The 23,261-nt window shown below is 42.0% G+C and overlaps 1 protein-coding gene across 1 annotated transcript in view; it reads left to right on the top strand.

The window, feature by feature from the left end:
* The window catches only part of GAS2L3 (growth arrest specific 2 like 3), a 176,512-nt gene that overhangs the window by 125,526 nt on the left and 27,725 nt on the right, over window positions 1-23,261 (top strand). The window contains exon 6 of the mRNA XM_053716997.1: window positions 8,035-8,173. Coding sequence (XP_053572972.1) covers window positions 8,035-8,173 — 139 coding nt within the window. The remainder of the gene's footprint in view (window positions 1-8,034; window positions 8,174-23,261) is intronic.

Genomic DNA, 23,261 nt, shown 5'->3' with positions numbered 1-23,261 from the left:
TTCCTAGCCTTCGGTCGAATTACTGGAGGGGCGGGGCTAAGAAAGGAGCTATATAGACAGCTCTTCTGTGGGTGCTCTCTTTGCCACTTCCTGTTAGGAAGGAGAATATCCCACAAGTATGGATGAATCCGTGGAATCGATACTTTACAAGAGAGAGAAATTTATCAGGTAAGCATAAATTCTGTTTTCTCTAATGACGAAACCACAAAAGAAGAAGACAGGGACCTAACAGAACCTTGGAGAATCTCGAAGTACCCCTGGACAACGTATATAACCTATTATAATGCTAGGACAATGTTCTTCCAGCTAAGTTTAAATCAATGTAATCATAAATAAATTATGATGATACTACAATCCTAATCTCCTATCTGGACAAATTAATACACAATTTTTAGAACTCAGATTCCACTAATAAGCTAGGTCTAATTATATATTCTGTTCACCCTAATCCAATCTACTCACTTCAACTGTATATAATAAGTTAAGTCATCTAGACTTTATAATACTTTAATAGCAATGGTTGTGAATTAAACTGTTACCTCCTTTGTCATAACGTTTTTATAACGTTTTGTATAATACCAACTTATCATGACAGAACCATAACATATGTAACGATTCCAATATAATGAAATTATTTAACAGAACTAAACCACCCATTAGTATGGAATATTTCAATAATAATATCTGTACTCAATTGACCTACATAACAACTCATTGTGACAGTGCCACAATATACACATTGATCTCAATAAGTATATATAGTAATCTCACGCTATTTGCCACCCGCCACCTTTTACCGATTACTATATCAGGTTTTTGCATCAATACATTCAATATACAACTATGGATACGAATATGGTCAGTGCTCCTTAAAATAACCTTATGAATTGATAATGATTCATGCTTTTCTTATATAAGAAATTGGGATATATAGCAAAAGCCAAAATAACTTATCTATCTTTGTTTTTAAAAAAACATTTTCTCAAATATTCTAGATCAACCAGCAATAGATTAATAATAAGGTACATTATGCTATCAGTCAGAAAAACTTGCATCTGATAAACTTCAAAATCTAGCGAACACAGCACTAGAGGAGAATATTCCCTAGTTTGCATGATAACTCGTGATAAGTTGTTTGATTTCATTACCACCCAACATTATATATACAAACATTATATTAGGTTCAATAAATTATCTGTAGTTAGTAGACAAGCCACCGTAGTTTATTAATGTCGATCTAAACACTTCTAGACCTATCAGCAAAGGAATCCTGATAAGGTATACTACATTACAGTTTGAAAAAACTTTACCCCAAATTTTTTTACATCTGATAAATGTCATATTATAGTGAACATAAAAGAATAACATGTTTTTTTCCAGCTTGTGCATAAAACATTTGAAAAGTCACTCGATCTCACTATTATTTAAATATTATATGCTCAATCTACACATGATGAAAAACCTACATTAACGAGACAAGCTATTCAGTATCAAAAAAACCAAAACTTAACTATTACATACCCTACATTCCCTTTCGGGTTTTAGCCACGCCCCCAAACACACTTTTTTGGCGCAAGACTTTTCACTACAAAAGGGACACTTTTGACAACCAGCTGGCAGTCTTGAGAAAGGCCTAGAGGAGGCCAAAATGCGTTGACCACAGCTGGTAAGCACTATTCTGATTTTAAATAAGTTTTTAGTACCATCTACACTATTGTTGTTTTTATTTGCTTGTAGGTTTAATTTATGATTTAAAAATAATTTTTTTTTTTGGATTGGAGTTTCTCCCAACCACCAAAGGTTCTCAACATCAGGAACAGGAACACTAGCCCACTAATTGGGTTTGCCCTAAAAGACCGTTGACTTTATTCTCACCATCAGGAACCTCAGACGGACTCTCACCACTAGGAAAATAAGGTTTCCTTTTCCACAAATTATTAACTTTTGACTTTTATTTGGATCTTCACATTTAGCCTTTTTTAGGGTTCTTGTTTGTTGGATTACAATCACTGACTTTGTTCTCTTTTTTTCCTTTTTTTTTTTTTTTTTTGGATCACTGACTTTGTTCTCTTTTTTTTTTCCATTTTTTGAGCAGCATTTTTTCCTTTGTAATTTTTTCAATTTTTCACATCATTTTTTTTTTCACTTTTGAATAAGCAAGTTGACACTGTCTGTTTCCTTTATATTTGCAATCACTAAGGATAATTTCTCTTACTTGGTGTATTCAGTCCACGGATTCATCCTTACTTGTGGGATATTCTCAATCCCTACAGGAAGTGGCAAAGAGAGCACACAGCAAAGCTGTCCATATAGCTCCCCTCAGGCTCCGCCCCCCCCCCCCCCCCCAGTCATTCTCTTTGCCGCTCTAACAAGTAGCATCTCCACGGGAGGGTAAAGAGTATGTGGTGTTAGATTTGTAGTTTTTATTTCTTCAATCAAGAGTTTGTTATTTTAAAATAGTGCCGGTTTGTACTATTTACTCTGAGGCAGAAAGTGATGAAGATTTCTGCTGAGAGGAAAAAGATTTTAGCATGTTGTAACTAAAATCCATTGCTGTTCCCACACAGGACTGTTGAGTACAGGAGAACTTCAGTTGGGGGGAACAGTTTGCAGGCTTATACTGCTTAAGGTATGTTCAGTCATTTTTTTCTAACAAGACCTGGTAGTGCTAGAAGACTGACAGAAATCCCATGAGGGAAGATAAGCCATTTTCTGAGACACTGTATAGAATGATGGCTTCAGTTAAGGGCTTTAATACTGACAGACACTGTGATGGGCTAAATAGATTACTTTAATAGGGTAATCTTATGTTTATTAAGCATTTTAGACGTTGAAAACACTTTTTGGGGACTTTTTTATGCCTGGCATTTTGTAAGACAGCTAATCTGACTCAGAAAGGCCCCATAACTCTGGAGTGATGGAGGGGGCCTCATTTTCGCGCCTCAATTGCGCAGTTAATTTGCAACACAGCTCCATGCAGCTTCATGTGCAGAGCCTTTAGAGTACAGGAGGACTTCAGGGAGGCTTAATTTACACCTGCAATTAACCCTAAAGTAAAGCCACAGCAAAGACTGTGGCATCGTACTGTAGTGGGTTAAACCGGGTGTTTACTTCATTTTGCTCCGGTTTGGGCATTAAGGGGTTAAACGATTTGAAAATTTGTGTGCAATCATTTCAAGGCATTAGGATCATGTGGTGAAAATTTCATTAAGATCGGATGTTTTTTGATGATTTGGTAAAAAAGTGTGTGCATTTTTATTAATTAAAGAGACAGTAACGTTTTTTCAAAAAGTATTTTGTTCAACATTTTAGTGTTGTCTGAGTCTGTCAAACATGTCTGAGCCTTCAGATAGACCTTGTTCTATATGTTCAAAAGCCATGGCAGTACCCCCATTGCATTTATGTTTAAAGTGTGCAAAAACATCTAAGCATTTTAAAGATCATCCAGTGACAATTAAAAATGCTGCCCAAGATGATTCCTTAACGGAGGGTAATGAAGATAGTCCTTCTTCCTCACCCCACGTGTCTACACCAGTTACGCCCGCGCAAGCGATGCCTAGTACCTCTAGCGCATTGGCCCCTATCACTTTACAACAATTAGCAGCAGTAATGGATAATTCCCTTGCAGCATTTTTATCCCAACTGCCAATTTTTCCAAGAAAGCGCGATAGCTCAGTTTTAAATACAGAGGATGAGCAATCTGAAGCTTTGGATAATTTATCTGTAGTACCCTCACAAAACTCAGAGGTAGCAGTGAGGGAAGGGCTGTCTGAGGGAGAAATTTCTGACACACGAAAAGTTTCTCAGCAGGCAAGTCAGATTCCTTAGCGTTTAAATTTAAGCTGGAACACCTCCGTGTCCTGCTTAAGGAGGTTTTAGCTACGCTGGATGATTGTGACCCCATGGTGGTCCCTGAAAAATTGTGTAAGATGGACAGATTTCTAGAGGTCCCTGTATACACTGAGGCATTTCCGATCCCAAAGAGGGTGGCGGATATTGTGACTAAGGAGTGGGAGAGACCAGGTGTACCCTTTGTTCCCCCACCTATCTTTAAGAAAATGTTCCCCATAAACTTCCCCTTTACAGATCCAGGGATCCCAAGGCGGCATTGATAGATGCTTTAGTAGCGCCTTGGTCATTCAGTCTAGCTTATGTCTTTCCACCGTTTCCTCTTCTCCCTCGGCTAGTAGCCAGAATCAAACAGGAGAAGGCTTTGGTAATTCTGATAGCGCCTGCGTGGCCACGCAGGACTTGGTATGCAGACCTAGTGGACATGTCATCGGAAACTGCCATCGAGGCAGGATCTTCTAATCCAAGGTCCTTTCAAGCATCCAAATCTAGTTTCTCTGCAACTGACTGCTTGGAGATTGAACGCTTAATCCTAGCTAAGCGGGGTTTCTCTGATTCAGTTATAGATACTCTGATACAGGCCAGAAAGCCTGTCACCAGGAAAATTTACTATAAGATATGGCGGAAATATCTTTGGTGGTGTGAATCCAAGGGTTACTCGTGGAGTAAAGTTAGGATTCCAAGGATATTGTCTTTTCTCCAAGAAGGTTTGGAGAAAGGTCTGTCAGCTAGTTCCTTAAAAGGACAGATATCTGCTCTGTCTATTCTGTTACAGCTGTACCAGACATTCAGGCGTTTGCACAGGCCCTAGTTAGAATCAAGCCTGTCTACAGACCTGTGGCTCCTCCATGGAGTCTAAATTTAGTTCTTTCAGTTCTTCAAGGGGTTCCGTTTGAACCTTTGCATTCCATAGATATCAAGTTATTATCTTGGAAAGTTTTGTTTTTAGTAGCTATTTCTTCTGCTTGAAGAGTTTCAGAATTATCTGCTTTGCAGTGTGATTCACCCTATCTGGTGTTCCATGCAGATAAGGTTGTTTTACACACTAAACCTGGTTTTCTTCCAAAGGTGGTTTCTAATAGGAATATTAACAAGGAAATCATTGTTCCTTCTCTGTGCCCTAATCCAGTTTCTAAGACGGAACGACTGTTGCACAATCTCGATGTGGTTCGTGCTTTAAAGTTCTATCTAAAAGCAACCAAAGATTTCAGACAAACATCATCCTTGTTTGTTGTGTATTCTGGTAAGAGGAGAGGTCAGAAAGCGACTGCTACCTCTCTGTCATTTTGGCTGAAAAGCATCATCCGATTGGCTTATGAGACTGCTGGTAAGCAGCCTCCTGAACGAATTACAGCTCATTCCACCAGAGCTGTGGCTTCCATATGGGCTTTCAAGAATGAGGCTTCTGTTGAACAGATTTGTAAGGCAGCGACTTGGTCTTCACTGCATACATTCGCCAAATTTTATAAATTCGATACTTTTGCTTCTGCGGAGGCTATTTTTGGGAGAGAGGTTTTGCAAGCAGTGGTGCCTTCCGTTTAGGTTACCTGACTTGTTCCCTCCCACAAGTAAGGATGAATCCGTGGACTGAATACACCAAGTAAGAGAAAACAGAATTTATGCTTACCTGATAAATTACTTTCTCTTACAGGTGTATTCAGTCCACGGCCCGCCCTGATATTTAAGTCAGGTTCAAATTTAATTTACAATAACTACAGTCACCACTGCACCCTATGGTTCTCCTTTTTCTCCTAACCGTCGGTCGAATGACTGGGGGGGCGGAGCCTGAGGGGAGCTATATGGACAGCTTTGCTGTGTGCTCTCTTTGCCACTTCCTGTAGGGATTGAGAATATCCCACAAGTAAGGATGAATCCATGGACTGAATACACCTGTAAGAGAAAGTAATTTATCAGGTAAGCATAAATTCTGTTTTTTCACTCCCTTTTTTATACACATTATCACCACCAACACTGGTACGCAATATCTCTTACGGTATCCTCCTCCTAGTCGATATCAGCAACCCATACATTTGATTTACTGTATTTTTTAATCCACACATTGGATTGATTTCTCTCAGACATTGTTTGGAATTTTAACTTTCTCATATTTTTATTGGGGCTACTATTATTTTTGCCTCTGCATCATTTTATTATTCAATGTTTTTATATAGATATATTCAATATTCAATTTGTACAAGAGTGGATCCACATCTTATTGTTTTATTGTCATTTATTACCACTGTACCCACCGTGGCATGTTTTATTCTTGTGTAAAGTACTAGATTTACAATTAAAATATTTCCAAATACACACTCTACACATTGTACAACACCTAGCCCATTTGAGGCGCTCTGAACACATTTATTTTCCAATTGCTTGGTAACACAAATTGCTAATCGGCCAATCACATGGCAGCAACTCATTGCATTTAGGCATCTAGATGTGGTGAAGACGACTTGCTGAAGTTCAAACCCAGCATCAGAATGAGGAAGAAAGGAGATTTAAGTGACTTTGAACGTGGTATGGTTGTTGGTGCCAGACGGACTGGTCTAAGTATTTAAAAAAAACTGCTGCTCTACTGGGATCTTCACGCACAACCATCTCTAGGGTTTACAGAGAACGGTCAGAAAAAGAGAAATTATCCAGCAGTTGTGTGGACGACAATGCCTTGTTGATGTCAGAGGAGAATGGGCAGACTGGTTCTAGATGATAGAAAGGCAACAGTAACTCAAATAAACACTTGTTACAACCAAGGTGTGCAGAATACCATCTCTGACCGCACAACATGTCGAACCTTGAAGCAGATGGGCTACAGCAGCAGCAGACCACTCCGGGTGCCACTCTTGTCAGCTAAGAACAGGAAACTGAGGCTACAATTAGCACAGGCTCACCAAACTTACTTGGACAATAGAAGATTAGAAAAATGTTGCCTGGTCTGATGAGTCTCTATTTCAGCTTTGACATTCAGATGGGTCAGAATTTGGTGTAAACAACATGAAAGCATGGATCATCCTGTCTTGTATCAACAGTTCAGGCTGCTGCTGGTGGTGGTGGTGTAATGGTGGGGGATATTTTCTTGGCACACTTTGGGCCCCTTAGTACCAATTGAGCATTGTTTAAATGTCATGGCCTACCTGAGTATTCTTGCTGACCATGTCCATCCCTTTATGACTACAGTGTACCTATCTTCTGATGGCTACTTCCAGCAGGATAATGCACCATGTCACGAAGCTCAAACATCTCAAACTGTTTTCTTGAACATGAGCATGAATTCACTGTACTCCAATGGCCTCAACAGTCACCAGATCTCAATCCAAAAGAGCACCTTTGGGATGTGGTGGAAGGGGAGATTCACATCATGGATGTACAGCCGAAAAACCTGCAGCAACTGCGTGATGCTATCATGTCAATATGGACCAAAATCTCTGAGGAATGTTTCCTTGTTGAATCTATGCCACAAAGAATTAAGGCTTTTCTGAAGGCAAAAGGGGGTCCAACCCAGTACTAGCAAGGTTTACCTAATAAAGTGGCCGGTGAGTGTATATATGTAGATAGATAGATAGTTTATTTAGTCTGCTATGTGAGAAACATTGGAATGTGAAATATTCATATTTCATGTAAGGTTAGCACACTCAAGTAAACGCGATTGGGTTTGCTCGTGAGTAAGGGTGTTAGGTTTTTTGTTCCACTTTTCGTGCTCCACCGAAGTCTATAGGGGAATACGTTAATGGGTTTGCGATATTCGAAGGTTGGCTTTTTGCGCACGTCCGGTTAACGCTTGTGTTCAAACATATTACTTCAACTTGTAATACGCGTGTGCAAAAATCTTACTTCTAGCTAGTTAAATCCTTGAGCGGGAGCGCTAATTTGTGCTTCACTCATAATATAGCCCTATATGTGTACCCGTTCTATTTACCCCATATGCGTACCTGTGCTGTTTACCTCTGCATGTGTACCTGTGCTGTTTACCTCTGTATGTGTACCTGTGCTGTTTACCTCTGCATGCGTACCTGTGCTGTTTACCTCTGCATGCGTACCTGTGCTGTTTATCTCTGCATGCGTACCTGTGCTGTTTATCTCTGCATGCGTACCTGTGCTGTTTACCTCTGCATGCGTACCTGTGCTGTTTACTATAACATGTGTAACTATTGCAATTTTTTTTTTTTACTTTTTTGTTTTCTTTAGATATGGAGTGGAACCTCCTGTTCTTATAAAGCTGGAGAAAGAAATTGAACTAGAAGAAACACTTTTAATTCAGTCTGGACCATTAACCCCTATAAACACTGAAAAATCCTGCTGTCATCATGAGGGGCTACATGAGGCTGTAAGATCCTTTTGCAAGTCTGTTAATGCCAATTGTCTCTTTACCAGGCTCTCTACAGTATATACACAGCAACAAAGAATATCGGTCCAGCACCAGTGTGCGAGTGCACACTACTAAGGGCCACTGCCTCGATACCTCCCCCATAAATGCATAAGAAACAAACAAAAACGTAGCAGCACAGAACTCCAATCTGAATATTTATTTTAGGGAAAAATTCACAGATAGCTGTGTATGTCAGTATATAGTCACATGATCATCTGTTATCAGCTGTGAGAAAAAGGGGCATACAACAAATTCCATTCTTTTCTGTTAGGAAATTCAATGCCTGGCCACCAGGAGGAGGCAAAGAAGCCCCAGCCAAAGCTTAAGATCCCTCCCACTTCCCATACTCCCCCATTCATTCTTTGCCTCTGTGACGTGGAGGGTAGCGAAGATGGTGCTCTGAAGAAAGATGGATTAGTCCTTTAATAGGTAGTTTCCCTTCAAGATAGGACTGGGGTTAATGCTGTGTCCATGTAAACCGCTTAGTAAGAATATTGTAAGAATATTAGTAGCTGTTAGCTGCTGGATGTCGCAGGGATTTTCTCTGTCCTCCTTCTAGCAATCTGTGCTAACACCCCCACCTGGCAACCAGTGTTATCTTACACTGTTTTCCTTCTACTTCAGGTTCCTGTCAGAAGTCTGGATGAAGCTGTCAGACCTGGAAGTGCTGTTTCTGCCCCACAGCAGAGGCTCCTGAAGGTAAATGTCCTTCACAGGGTGGGTGGTATAAAGCACCATGAGGGTTACACTTTGCTGATGATCCAGTCAGGGATTATTACACTAATGAGACTGAGGCTGTCTGGGCTTGATTGCAAGATAATCCTGATTTTTTTGTTTTTTTTTTTGTTTTTGTTTATGCACTTTATTATGAGCCAGTCTTGTCACTTTTTATTTTTTACTCATGCTCCATACATAGCGTTATTTTTCTCTCAGAGAAGGCGCCGCAGGTTTCTTCTATAAAGGTAAGACGAGTCCACAGATTCATCCTTTACTTGTGGGATATTATCCTTCCTAACAGGAAGTGGCAAAGAGCACCACAGCAGAGCTGTCTATATAGCTCCTCCCTTAGCTCCACCCCCCAGTCATTCTCTTTGCCCACTCTAAGTACTAGGAAGGGTAAAGTGAAAGAGGTGATAAAGTATTAGTTTTTAATTTCTTCAAGCAAGAGTTTGTTATTTTTAATGGTACCGGTGTGTACTATTTACTCTCAAGCAGCAGATGGATGAAGACTGCTGCCTGGAGGATGATGATCTTAGCATTTGTAACTAAGATCCATTACTGTTCCCACAGAGGCTGAGGAGTGCAGGAAACTTCAGTGTGAGGAACGGTTTCATGCTATGCAGCAATGAGGTATGTTCAGTCATATATTTCTGGAGAGACATTGAACCCAGGAGGGTAAGGGTAAGCAATAATCCTAGAGCTAAAAGAAAGGCATTACTTCGCTTGCATATGGGGCCAATTACAATTATGGTTGACACTGAATTGCTAATGTTTGTGGGCAAACGTTTTTATTTTTACTTGGGAGTGCTTTAACGTTTATTTGGGCAATAACATTTTGGGCAAACTTTATTAGGACACACATGGCTTATTTTTTGGGTCTCAGGACACACATGGCTAGTTATAACCGCTCTGGTGCGGTTCCCTTAGGCTGGAGACATTGAGTGAGATGGGCGGGGCCTATTTTCGCGCCTCAGATGCGCAGTTAGTTTGATCAGCAAACTCTAACTCTGGAGGGCCCTGGTGTATGTTTTGGGCCAAATCACAGATTTTACCCCACATTTCCGATCCCTGAGGGCAGATAGGGCCACAGCAGGGCTGTGGCAAGGTGCTGAGTGTGTTTTTACCAGATCTGGGTATTTTCGATCTGGTTCGCAAATTAAGGGGTTAATTGTTAAAAAAAAAATTTGTGGTGCAATCCTAGCTACCAATATTGTGTCTACATACAAAATTTTGGAAAATTTGGTGCATGTTTAGACTGTTTTGCAGAACGTGTATGCTTTTTTTTTCTCTTAAAGGCACAGTACCGTTTTTTAAGATTGTTATTTTTTTCACTAAATAAAGTGTTTTCATGCTTGCTTGTGTTCATTACTAGCCGGTACAACATGTCTGACATTGTGTTTAGAAGCCATTGTGGAACCTCCACTTAAAATGTGTCCCTCATGCACTGAAAGGGCAATAAATTGCAAAGTACATATTTTAGCTGATAAAAGTATGTTGCAGGATGATTCTCAGTCAGAAGGGAATCAGGGTATGCCATCTAATTCTCCCCAAGTGTCACAACCATTAACGCCCGCACAAGTGACGCCAAGTACTTCTAGTGCGTCTAATTCGTTCACCCTGCAAGATATGGCCGCAGTTATGAATACCACCCTCACAGAGGTTTTATCTAAGCTGCCTGGGTTGCAGGGGAAGCGCAGTAGGTCTGGGTTGAGAACCAACGCTGAGCCCTCTGACACTTTATTAGCCATATCCGATGTACCTTCACAATGTTCTGAAGTGAGGGATTTGCTGGCTGAGTGGGAGATTTCTGATTCAGGAAATGTGTTCCCTCAGACGGATTCAGATATGACGGCTTTTAAATTTAAACTAGACCACCTCCGCTTATTGCTTAGGGAGGTTTTAGCGACTCTGGATGATTGGGACCCTATTGTAGTTCCAGAGAAATTGTTTAAAATGGACAGATTCCTAGAAGTTCCTGCCTACACTGATGTTTTTCCGGTCCCTAAGAGGATTTCGGAAATTGTTACTAAGGAGTGAGACAGACCAGGTATTCCGTTCGCTCTCCCTCCTACTTTTTAAGAAAATGTTTACCATATCTGACGCCGTGCGGGACTCGTGGCAGACGGTCCCTAAGATGGAGGGAGCTATTTCTACCCTGGCTAAGCGTACAACTATACCTATCGAGGACAGTTGTGCTTTCAAAGACCCTATGGATAAAAAATTGGAGGGTCTTCTGAAGAAAATATTTGTTCACCAAGGTTTTCTTCTCCAACCTATAGCGTGCATTGTTCCTGTAACTACTGCAACGTCCTTTTGGTTCGAGGCTCTGGAAGAGGCTCTTCAGGTTGAGACCCCATTAGATGATATTCTGGACAGAATTAGGGCTCTCAAGCTAGCTAATTCTTTCATTACAGATGCCGCTTTTCAATTGGCTAAATTAGCAGCGAAGAATTCAGGTTTTGCCATTTTATCGCGTAGAGCGTTATGGCTTAAATCCTGGTCCGCGGATTTGTCATCAAAATCGAAGCTTTTAGCTATCCCTTTCAAGGGTACGACCCTATTCGGGCCTGATCTGAAAGTGATAATTTCAGACATCACTGGAGGGAAAGGCCATGCCCTTCCTCAGGATAAAACAAATAAGATGAGGACCAAACAAAATAATTTTCGTTCCTTTTGGAACTTCAAAGGTGGTTTCTCTTCCCCCGCTGCAAAACAAGAGGGGAATTTTACTCCATCCAAGTCAGTCTGGAGACCTACTCAGGCTTGGAACAAGAGTAAACAGACCAAGAAGCTCGTTGCTGCCATCAAGTCAGCATGAAGGGGTAGCCCCCGATCCGGGACCGGATCTAGTAGGGGGCAGACTTTCTCTCTTTGCTCAGGCTTGGGCAAGAGACGTTCAGGACTCCTGGGCCTTAGAAATTTTATCCCAGGGGTATCTTCTAGATTTCAAAGATTCTCCTCCAAGGGGGAGATTCCATCTTTCTCAATTGTCTGTAAACCAGACAAAAAGAGAGGCGTTCTTACGCTGTGTACAATACCTGTATACCATGGGCGTGATCTACCCAGTCCCGAAAACAGAACAGGGGCAGGGGTTTTACTCCAGTCTGTTTGTGGTTCCAAAGAAAGAGGGAACCTTCAGACCAATTTTAGATCTCAAGATCATAAACAAATTCCTCAGAGTCCCATCCTTCAAGATGGAGACCATTCGGACTATTTTGCCAATGATCCAGGAGGGTCAATATATGACCACCGTGGACTTAAAGGATGCGTATCTACACATTCCTTTCCACAAAGATCATCACCAGTTCCTCAGGTTCGCCTTTCTGGACCAACATTACCAGTTTGTAGCTCTTCCCTTCGGGTTGGCCACAGCTCCCAGAATTTTCACAAAGGTGCTAGGGTCCCTTCTGGCGGTTCTAAGGCCACGAGGCATAGCAGTGGCGCCTTATCTGGACGATATCTTAATTCATGCGTCAATTTACCAACTACCCAAGTCTCACACTGACATTGTGTTGGCTTTTCTAAGGTCTCACGGGTGGAAGGTGAACGTAAAAAAGAGTTCACTTGTCCCTCTCACGAGAGTTCCATTCCTGGGAACTCTGATAGATTCGGTGGATATGAAAAAATTTCTGATGGAGGTCAGGATATCAAGGATTTTGACCACCTGCTGAGCTCTTCATTCCATTCCTTGGCCGTCAGTGGCTCAGTGTATGGAGGTGATCGGACTAATGGTAGCGGCAGTGGACATATTTCCGTTTGCTCGCTTGCATCTCAGACCACTGCAACTATGCATGCTCAAACAGTGGAATGGGGATTATACACAAAAGAAAGCAGGAGCGCTGCAGCTAAAGGTGGATTAAACTGAAAATTAATAAATGCACAAGGTGAACCAAACTAAAATAATAAATGTGGATCAAACTAAAATATATTAATAAATGCAAAAGTACAAAGGTGTAAAATAAATGGCTATGCCACGATTTAATAATAGTGCATTATAAGTAAAACAAACAGTGATGTAGAACTAATAATATAAACTAAAATTATATAAACTAAAAACGGACGTCTCCGTTTATAAAAAAGGGGGTATGAGGTTGCCACCACATAAGATTAAAACAGTCAGAAACTTGAGTATGTGCAAATAAGCAAAACCGGATAGGTACTGGTATTACCTCGTCAACTTCTGTTAAGTCTTACCCGCGGGCAGTGTGTAGCTCAGGTGCCTCCCTCAAAGCTTACAGACGTGGCCGGATGACGTCACCTTTATGGGCGCTGTCCCAAAGAGGCAATCTGATTGGTCTCTTTACGATCTTCTGGAAAAAGGAGCAATGTAGCCGCCAAACTCCACACAACAAAGTAACCGCTCATCAATGCCTTATAGCACGCAGGGTACTTGTTGAGGATGAGGTGTGTGGATAGCACAAGTATCAATCTTGGTTCAAAGCGGTCCCGCTGCGAATTAGGTCAGTGGTCTTGCTGTAAATCCGGTCAGCCGTCTTAGGGCATAAATGGATTCCGGTGCACTAGTTAGTAGTGCTGACTTGTTAGGTATTCCACAGGTCCTTCCAACAAAGTCTCACAGATACCACAGTTCCAACAAAGTGGTGTAGACAATGTAGCTCAAACTACATAGATAAATAATGTCTATAAGTTGCAACTTCACATCAACGTGTTTCTCCCTATACAGGGCTTTTTCAAGATCCTGTGGAATACCTAACAAGTCAGCACTACTAACTAGTGCACCGGAATCCATTTATGCCCTAAGACCGCTGACCGGATTTACAGCAAGACCACTGACCTAATTTGCAGCGGGACCGCTTTGAACCAAGATTGATACTTGTGCTATCCACACACCTCATCCTCAACAAGTACCCTGCGTGCTATAAGGCATTGATGAGCGGTTACTTTGTTGTGTGGAGTTTGGCGGCTACATTGCTCCTTTTTCCAGAGGATCGTAAAGAGACCAATCAGATTGCCTCTTTGGGACAGCGCCCATAAAGGTGACGTCATCTGGCCACATCTGTAAGCTTTGACGGAGGCACCTGAGCTACACACTGCCCGCGGGTAAGACTGTTACCAGAAGTTGACGAGGTAATACCAGTACCTATCCGGATTTGCTTATTTGCACATACTCAAGTTTCTGACTGTTTTAATCTTTTATGTGGTGGCAACCTCATACCCCCTTTTTTATAAACGGAGACGTCCGTTTTTAGTTTATATAATTTTAGTTTATATTATTAGGGCTACATCACTGTTTGTTTTACTTATAATGCACTATTATTAAATCGTGGCATAGCCATTTATTTTACACCTTTGTACTTTTGCATTTATTAATATATTTTAGTTTGATCCACATTTATTATTTTAGTTTGGTTCACCTTGTGCATTTATTCATTTTCAGTTTAATCCACCTTTAGCTGCAGCGCTCCTGCTTTCTTTTGTGTATATCTAGTGCTTAGCCTATGTAAGGGACTCGTAGGTTTAACAGGAGTTTGGTGGTTACACCCTGCGCTCACTTACTCTTTCCTTTGGTGGAATGGGGATTATGCAGATTTATCTCCTCAGATAACTCTCGATCAATAGACCAGAGACTCTCTTCTTTGGTGGTTGTCACAGGATCATCTGTCCCAAGGAATGTGTTTCCGCAGGCCAGCATGGGTCATAGTGACGACGGACGCCAGAATAATTCGATGGGCAGAGACTCACTCTTGCCATCTATCAGCAATCTATATCCCAGGCGTGGAGAACTGGGAAGCGGATTTTCTAAGTCGTCAGACTTTTCATCTGCGGGAGTGGGAACTCCATCCGGAGGTGTCTGCACGATTGATTCAGCAATGGGGCACACCAGAATTGGATCTGATGGCGTCTTGTCAGAACGCCAAACTTCCTTGTTACGGGTCCAGGTCAAGGGATCCTCAGGCAGTACTGATAGATGCTCTAGCAGTACCCTGGTCGTTCAACCTGGCTTATGTGTTTCCACCATTTCCTCTCCTTCCTCGTGTGATTGCCAGAATCAAACAGGAGAGAGCTTCGGTGATTTTGATAGCATCTGCGTGGCGACGCAGGACTTGGTATGCAGACCTAGTGGACATATCATCTCTTCCACCATGGACTCTGCCTCTGAGACAGGACCTTCTGATTCAAGGTCCGTTCCAGCATCCAAATCTAGTTTCTCTGCGGCTGACTGTCTGGAGATTGAACGCTTGATTTTATCCAAGCGGGGATTCTCTGAGTCGGTCATAGATGCCTTGATTCAGGCTCGAAAGCCTGTCACTAGAAAAATTTATCATAAGATATGGTGTAAATATCTTTATTGGTGCGAATCCAAGGGCTACTCATGGAGTAAGATCAGGATTCCTAGGATTTTGTCCTTTCTCCAAGAAGGATTGGAGAAGGGGTTATCAGCTAGTTCCTTAAAGGGACAGATATCTGCTTTATCTATTTTATTGCACAAGTGTCTGGCAGATGTTCCAGACGTTCAGTCGTTCTGTCAGGCTTTAGTTAGAATCAAGCCTGTGTTTAAACCTGTTGCTCCGCCATGGAGTTTGAATTTAGTTCTTAAAGTCCTTCAAGGGGTTCCGTTTGAACCTATGCATTCCATAGATATTAAACTTCTATCTTGGAAAGTTCTGTTTTTAGTTGCTATCTCTTCGGCTCGAAGAGTTTCTGAACCATCTGCATTGCAATGCGACTCGCCTTATCTTGTTTTCCATGCTGATAAGGTGGTTTTGCGTTCCAAACCTGGATTCCTTCCTAAGGTTGTTTCTAATAGGAATATTAATCAGGAAATTGTTGTTCCTTCTCTGTGTCCTAATCATTGAAATTGTACTTGCAAGCGACCAAAGATTTCCGTCAAACATCTTCTTTGTTTGTTGTCTATTCTGGAAACCGTAGAGGTCAGAAAGCTACGTCTACCTCTCTTTCTTTTTGGCTGAAAAGCATCATCCGTTTGGCATACGAGAGTGCTGGACAGCAGCCCCCTGAAAGAATTACAGCTCACTCTACTAGAGCGGTGGCTTCTACATGGGCTTTTAAAAATGATGCTTCTGTTGAACAGATTTGTAAGGCTGCGACTTGGTCTTCGCTTGATGCCTTTTCCAAATTTTATAAATTTGATATTTTTGCTTCCTCGGAGGCTATTTTTGGGAGAAAGGTTCTTCAAGCAGTGGTGCCTTCTCTTTAGCCATCTGTCTTGTCCCTCCCGTTCATCCGTGTCCTGTAGCTTTGGTATTGTATCCCACAAGTAAAGGATGAATCCGTGGCCTCGTCTTACCTTTATAGAAGAAAAATAAATTTATGCTTACCTGATAAATTGATTTTTTCTTTGGAAAGACGAGTCCACGGCCCGCCCTGTCATTTTAAGACAGATGATGTTTTTTTGATTTAAACTCAGTCACCTCTGCACCTTGTAGTTTCTCCTTTTTCTTCCTGTACCTTCGGTCGAATGACTGGGGGGTGGAGCTAAGGGAGGAGCTATATAGACAACTCTGCTGTGGTGCTCTTTGCCACGTCCTGTTAGGAAGGATAATATCCCACAAGTAAAGGATGAATCCGTGGACTCGTCTTACCATAGAAGAAATCAATTTATCAGGTAAGCATAAATTTACTTTTTGCTCGGATCTCTTAGTCACTGCTGTTCTCCCTTAAAGGGACACTCAATCAAAATTAAACTTTCATTATTCAGATAGAGCATGCCATTTTAAACAACTTTCCAATTTAATTCCATTAACTAAATGTGCACAGTCTTTTTATATTTAAACTTTTTGAGTCACCTGCTCCTACTGAGCATGTGCAAGAATAAGTGTGTATGCATTTGTGAATGGCTGATGGCTGTCACATGGTACATGTATGCATTTGTGATTAGCTGATGGCTGTCACATGGTACAGGGGGAGTGGAAAAAGACATAACTTTTAAAATTGTCAGAAAAAAATCTACTACTCATTTGAAGTTCAGACTAAGTGCTATTGCATTGTCTTGTTATCTTGCATTTGTTGATTATGCAAATCTACTGTGTTGACTGGTCCTTTAAAGGGATAGTAAACACCAAAAATGTTTTGTTTTAAAAGATAATCCCTTTATTTACCATTCTCCAATTTTGCATAGCCAGCACTGTTATAGAAATACATATTTTACTTCTGTAATTACCTTGAATCTAAGCTTCTGCTGACTGCCCCCCGCCCCCTTATCTCAGATCTTTTAACAGACTTGCATTTCAGGCAATTAGTTCTGACTCTTAAATGACTTCACGTACATGAGCACAATGTTGTCTATATGAAACACATGAACTAACGCTCTCTAGCTGTGAAAAACTGTCAAATGCATTCAAATAAGAGGCGGCCTTCAAAGGCTTAGAAATTAAAATCTGAACTTGCCTGGTATTTGCTTTCAACTAAGAATAACAAGAGTACAAAGCAAATTTGATGATATAAGTAAATTAAAAGGTTGTTTAAAATGACATGCCCTATCTGAATCATGAAAGTTTAATTTGGACTTTACTATCCCTTTAACGTGACGCCACGTGACTACTGTGCGATTAATTTCCGTTTTCCTGTACTGCAAGCAGACTATAGAGGTAGCAAGCAGTGTGCTAGTTGGCTCCGGACCAAGATAGGATAAAAGCTTTGAGTCCTTTCGTAGAGAGATTGGTAAGTCGCCCCAGTCATCGCTGGGGTCTTATACGGGTGCCGTTTTTGATGGAATTTGTTTTGAGAGGAAACTTTTCTAAATTGTGATAAATAAATAGGAGGATTACGGCTCACTGTACTCATGCTGTGTCCTCCTCTTGGGCATTTAAGAATGAAGCTTCTATGGAACAAATCTGTAAAGCGGCTACCTGGTCCTCTTTGCACACTTTTTCTAAATTTTACAAGTTTGATGTTTTACCTCATCTGAGGCTTCCTTTGGGAGAAAGGTGCTTCAAGCGGTGGTGCCTTCAATTTAGGTCCACTTACCTTATTTTCCCTCCCTGTCCATTCTGTGTCCTCTCTAGCTTGGGTATTGGTCTCCCAACAGTAATGAATGAAATTGTGGGCTCTCCATGCCATTGGAAAGAAAACAAAATGTATGCTTATCTGATAAATGTCTTGCTTTCCTGGCACCTGGGGGGGGTATGGGAAGTGGGAGGGATCTTGAGCTTTGGCTGTGGTATCTTTGCCTCCTCCTGGTGGCCAGGTGTTGTATTTCCCAACAGCAATGAATAGAATCGTGGACTTTCCATGCCAGAAAAGAAATACATTTATCAGGTAAGCATACATTATGTTTTCCTTCCTAATACAAGGAGAGTCCACAGCTGTATTCCTTACTTGTGGGAATACTGAACCTGGCCACCAGGAGGAGGCAAAGACACCCCAGCCAAAGGCTTAAATACCTCCCCCACTTCCCTCATCCCCAAGTCATTCTTTGCCTTTTGTGACAGGATAGGACAGAACATTTACGCTTTCTACTAAAGGAGGTTTTGACTACATTAGAGTTTCTTAAGGCCGAGCTGCCAGACGAACCTCTGGGTCCTAAATTTGATGGCAATCATTATTTAGGACGAGTGGGACAGGATTAGATTCCTCTTCCCCTTGTCTGCCTTTTAAGGACTCTCTGAGGGTGGGTTTTCTTTTTCCCATCCCTACTTGGTTGGCGCTATTTTTACGCTTGCCACACGTAATAGTAGACCGTGTGAGGATAGTTTGTCATTCATAGAGCCGCCGGATATAAGGATGGAAACTGCTAAAGAGGATGTTTCAACCTATGGGATATCTGGCGGCACTTGTCGCTGAAACTGCTGGAGTGGCTACCTTTTGGTGAGTCTCCTTTGCGAAAATGATCAACATTTTTCAGGAAAGAATTACGGCCTTCTGGGTTACTAATTCTTTTATCTGTGCTGTTATTATGCAGATCAATTAGCCTATGGCTAAGACTTCAGGTTTTCTGTTTAGGCCCGTAAGGCGCTCTGACAGATATTACTTCTAAATCTAGTCTTTTACCCTCTCCTTTAAGGGAAATAGTTTGTTTGACTATCTCTATGGTTTCAGGGGCATAGGGTGCCTTCGTACTGTAAGATAAGGAGAACAAATCTTAAGGACAAAGTTTATTTTTTCGTTCCTTTAGTTCTGATAAAAGCCCAGCGTCAGAGGCCTCCGCTAAGCCAGAGCAAAACAAGAGTCCTGGAATAGATCCAAGCAGAGCAAGAAGCCCGCCAAGACTAAGTCTTATTTTGGATGGTGTAGGGGGCAGACTGTCGCTCTTTCAGGGGCTTGGTTCAGGGACGTGCAGGATCCTTGGGTCCTGGAGGTCATAGCTCAGGGTTACAAGATAGGTTTCAAAACTCATCCACCCAGGGAAAGATTCATCCTCTCAATCTGTCTTCAAGACTAGGAAAGAGGGAAGCCTTTCTGGAGTGCGTAAGGATTCTGTCCTCCTTTGGAGTCATTGTCCCAGTTCCTATTACAGAGAGAGGTTTGTACATTTTCGTGGTCCCAAAGGAGGGATCTTTCCGTCCAGTTCTGGACCTAAAGTGCATAAACAAATTTCTAAATGTCCCCTTCTCAAGATGGAGACAATATAGGTCCATCCTTCCCTTAATTCAGGAAGGGCAGTTTATGACCACTATAGATCTGAAGGAGGCATTCCTTCACCTTCCAATCCACAGGGGGAGTACTTCCAGTTCCTCAGGTTTGCATTCCTCAACCTGCACCTCCAGTTCATTGCACTTCCGTTTGGTCCAGCTACTGCTCCAAGAATTTTACGAAGGTTCTAGGGGCTCTTCTAGCAGTCGCCAGATCCTGGGGTGTAGCAGTAGCTCCCTACTTGGACGATATTCTGGTACAAGTAGCATTGTTTCATCTGGCAGAAGACCATTCGGAATCTTTCCTCTGTCTTTTTCGATCCCACAGAGGGAAGATACATAGAGAAAGGAGTGCTCTTATTCCAAGCACCAGGGTGGAATTCCGGGGCACGATAATAGATCCATAGACATGAGAATATTTCTAACAGACCAGAGAAGTTGCAAGCTAGCTTCAACTTGTCTTGCCCTCCAGACCTCCTTAAGGCCATCTGTGGCTCAGTGTATGGAGGTGATTGGTCTCATGGTGTCCAGCATGGACATAATTCTCTTTGCCAGGTTCCACCTCAGGCCGTTGTGACTGTGCATGCTGAGGCAGTGGAACAGCGATCATTTGGATCTGTTTCAACAGATTTCTCTGGACAACCGGTCGAGTGAATTGCTCTCTTGGTGGCTCTGTCTGGATCATCTGTCCCGAGTGACATCCTTTTTAAGACCATCCTGAGTGACTGTGACTACGGACGCAAGTCTGTCAGGATGGGGAGCTGTTTGGTGTGCCAAGAATGCGCAGGGCCTGTGGATGCAGGAGTAGAGCTCCCTCCCGTTCAACATTCTAGACTTCGGGCAATATTCAATGCTCTGAAGGCTTGGCCCCTACTGGGTTCGTCCCAAGTTATCTGATTCCAATCAGGCAATATAACCTCGGTGGCTTACATCAACCATCAGGGGGGAACGGGAAGCTCCCTAGCAATGAGGGAAGTATTTCGGATTCTGGAGTGGGCGGAGACCCACAACTGTTCGCTCTCAGAGATCCACATTCCGACAGGTGGGGAACGCCGGAGATGGATCTCATGGCATCCCGTCTCAATTCCAAGCTACCCAGATATGGGTCGAGGTCCAGGGATCCTCAGGCGGAGCTAATAGATGTATTAGCGGTGCCTTGGAGGTTCAATCTAATTTCTCTTTTCCTGCCATTACCACTCCTTCCTTGAGTAGTGACTCAAATCATACAGGAGCAGGCATCAGTGATACTGGTTGCTCCATCGTGGCCGCGAAGGATATGGTTTGCGGATCTAGTGGGGATGTCATCATCTCCTCCTTGGAGGTTACCTTGTTGCAGGGATCTGCTGGAACAAGGCCCCTTTCTTCATCAAAATCTAGATTCTCTGAGGCTGACTGCGTGGAGATTGAACGTGGCTAGTCTTAGCCAAGAGAGGGTTTTCTGAGAGTGTTATTGATACTCTCATTCAAGCTCGTAAGCCGGTTACTTGTCACATCTATAATAAGGTGTGAAGGACCTACATATTCTGGTGTGAAGAGCGTAATTTGTCCTGGCACAAAGTAAAGGTTGCCAGGATTCTTTCTTTTCTCCAGGATGGACTGGAGAAGGGCCTCTCAGCTAGTTCTTTGAAGGGACAGATTTCGGCCCTGTCTGTTTTTACTGCACAAAAGGCTCGCTGAGCTTTCGGATGTACAGTCTTTTGTTAAGGTTCTGTCTAGGATCAGGCTGGTGTTTAGATCTAATGCTCCTCCTCTGAGTTTAAATCTTGTTCTAAAATTTTGGCAATGGGCTCCGTTTGAGCCTATGCATGAGGTTGACATTAAGTTGTTTGTCTTGGAAGGTTTTTTTTTCTACTAGCTATTGCTTCTGCGCGCAGAGTCTCTGAGATTGCTGCCTTGCAATGCGACCCTCCTTATTTGGGGCTCCATGTACTAAGCCGTCAATTCATCCGTCATTTTAGACGCGGATAAACTCGCCGTTACTCGCCGCGGGCGAAATGGTGTCCGCTGTCACTATGTACTAATAATCCCCCAATAAATAGACAAGTCTAGCCCGCTGCGAGCAGTGGCGGATTATTGATAAATTTGATGCCTCGCTCGCCGCGACTAAGCTAATGTACTTAACTTTCAGTTGAATTGTCTGGCCAATTATTAACACGTGACATGCAAGGTGTCACGAACATCATAGTAGTCGCGGGAATAGAATTTTGCTCCTATAAAAGTTCAACTTATCTAAACAACTTTATTATTGTTCAAAAATTTTTGAAGAGTGATAACAGAGCGTTATTTTTGTAATATTTATTTACAATTTGGATATGGCTTCATCTGGATCTGATAATATATAAATATTAATATAAAAATAATTATAAAGATTGACAACTATACAATACAAATTTAAAATATAGATTACTCTTTAATTACAGTCGACAAATTTGGCGCAATTTATGTACATGGAAATGAGAGACAAATTAGACGCCAGTTATGCTGTACAATGCTGATATTACTGCCTTTTATATATGTCTAGACTGGCGTCTAGATTGACTTTCCTATTGTTTTGTACCTTGCCCGCCACCTAAAAGGTGGCGAGGCAAAAATAACGAGGTGGGAGCGGAAATTGTAGCGAGCGGACATATAGATTTTTTAGTACATTCGTTTTTGGCGAGTTGGTGGTCAAATGTGTCTAATTACAGTGAAAAATGGAGAGGTAGCGAGGTTTGGCGGATAAGTACGCTCGCAATTTTAAAGATGCGAGTTTGAACATAGTTGACGACTTTGTACATATCAGTTTGCGAGTTTTGACGCGAGATTTGTTGCGGGTAGCTCGCTGACTGCTTAGTACATGGAGCCCTTGGTGTTCCATGCTGATAAGGCTGTTCTACGGACCAAGTTAGGATTTCTTCCTAAGGTTGTATCAAATCGCAACATCAATCAAGAAATTGGGGTTCCTTTCTTATGTCCTAAATCCTTCTTCATCGAAGGAACGTTACTGCATAATCTGGAGGAGGTTCGTGCCTTGAAGTTTTATCTTCAGGCTACAAAGGAATTTAGACAAACTCCTTCTCTGTTTGTTCTATATTCTGGGAAGCGTAAGGGTCATAGGTCCTCTTCGACCTCCTTATCTTTTTGGTTGAGGAGTATCCGCTTAGCATATGAGACAGCGGGACTTAAGCCTCCTCAGAGGATTACGGCTCATTCTGCAAGAGCAGTGACTTCCTCTTGGGCCTTCAAAAATAAGGCCTCTATCGATCAGATTTGTAAGGCGGCTACCTGGTCCTCCTTACATACTTTTTCCAAATTTTACAAGTTTGATGTTTTTGCTTCTGCTGAAGCTGCCCTCAGGAGAAAGGTTTTGCAGGATGTGGTGCCCTCAGATTAGGGGCCGTCTCTCTTTTTTTACCCTCCCGTTAGCATTCAGTGTCCTCTAGAGCTTGGGTATAATTTCCCACAAGTAAGGAATGTAGCTGTGGACACTCCCTGTATTAAGAAGGAAAACATAAATTATGCTTAACAGATAATTTCCTTCTGTACAGGTAGAGTCCACTGCTCCCACCCGTGTTCTCCGATGGGCAGCCCTAAATTTTGGTTTTTCTTCTATAAAGGTAAGACGAGTCCAGGGATTCATCCTTACTTGTGGGATATTATCCTTCTTAACAGGAAGTGGCAAAGAGCACCGCAGCAGAGCTGTCTATATAGCTCCACCCCCCAGTCATTCTCTTTGCCCACTCTAAGTACTAGGAAGGGTAAAGTGAAAGAGGTGATAAAGTATTAGTTTTTAA

The sequence above is a fragment of the Bombina bombina genome, chromosome 6 (assembly GCF_027579735.1).
Source record: "Bombina bombina isolate aBomBom1 chromosome 6, aBomBom1.pri, whole genome shotgun sequence".
Taxonomy (NCBI): domain Eukaryota; kingdom Metazoa; phylum Chordata; class Amphibia; order Anura; family Bombinatoridae; genus Bombina; species Bombina bombina.
The sequence above is the reverse complement of the archived record's forward strand: the minus strand, read 5'-3'. Positions and strand labels throughout refer to the sequence as shown.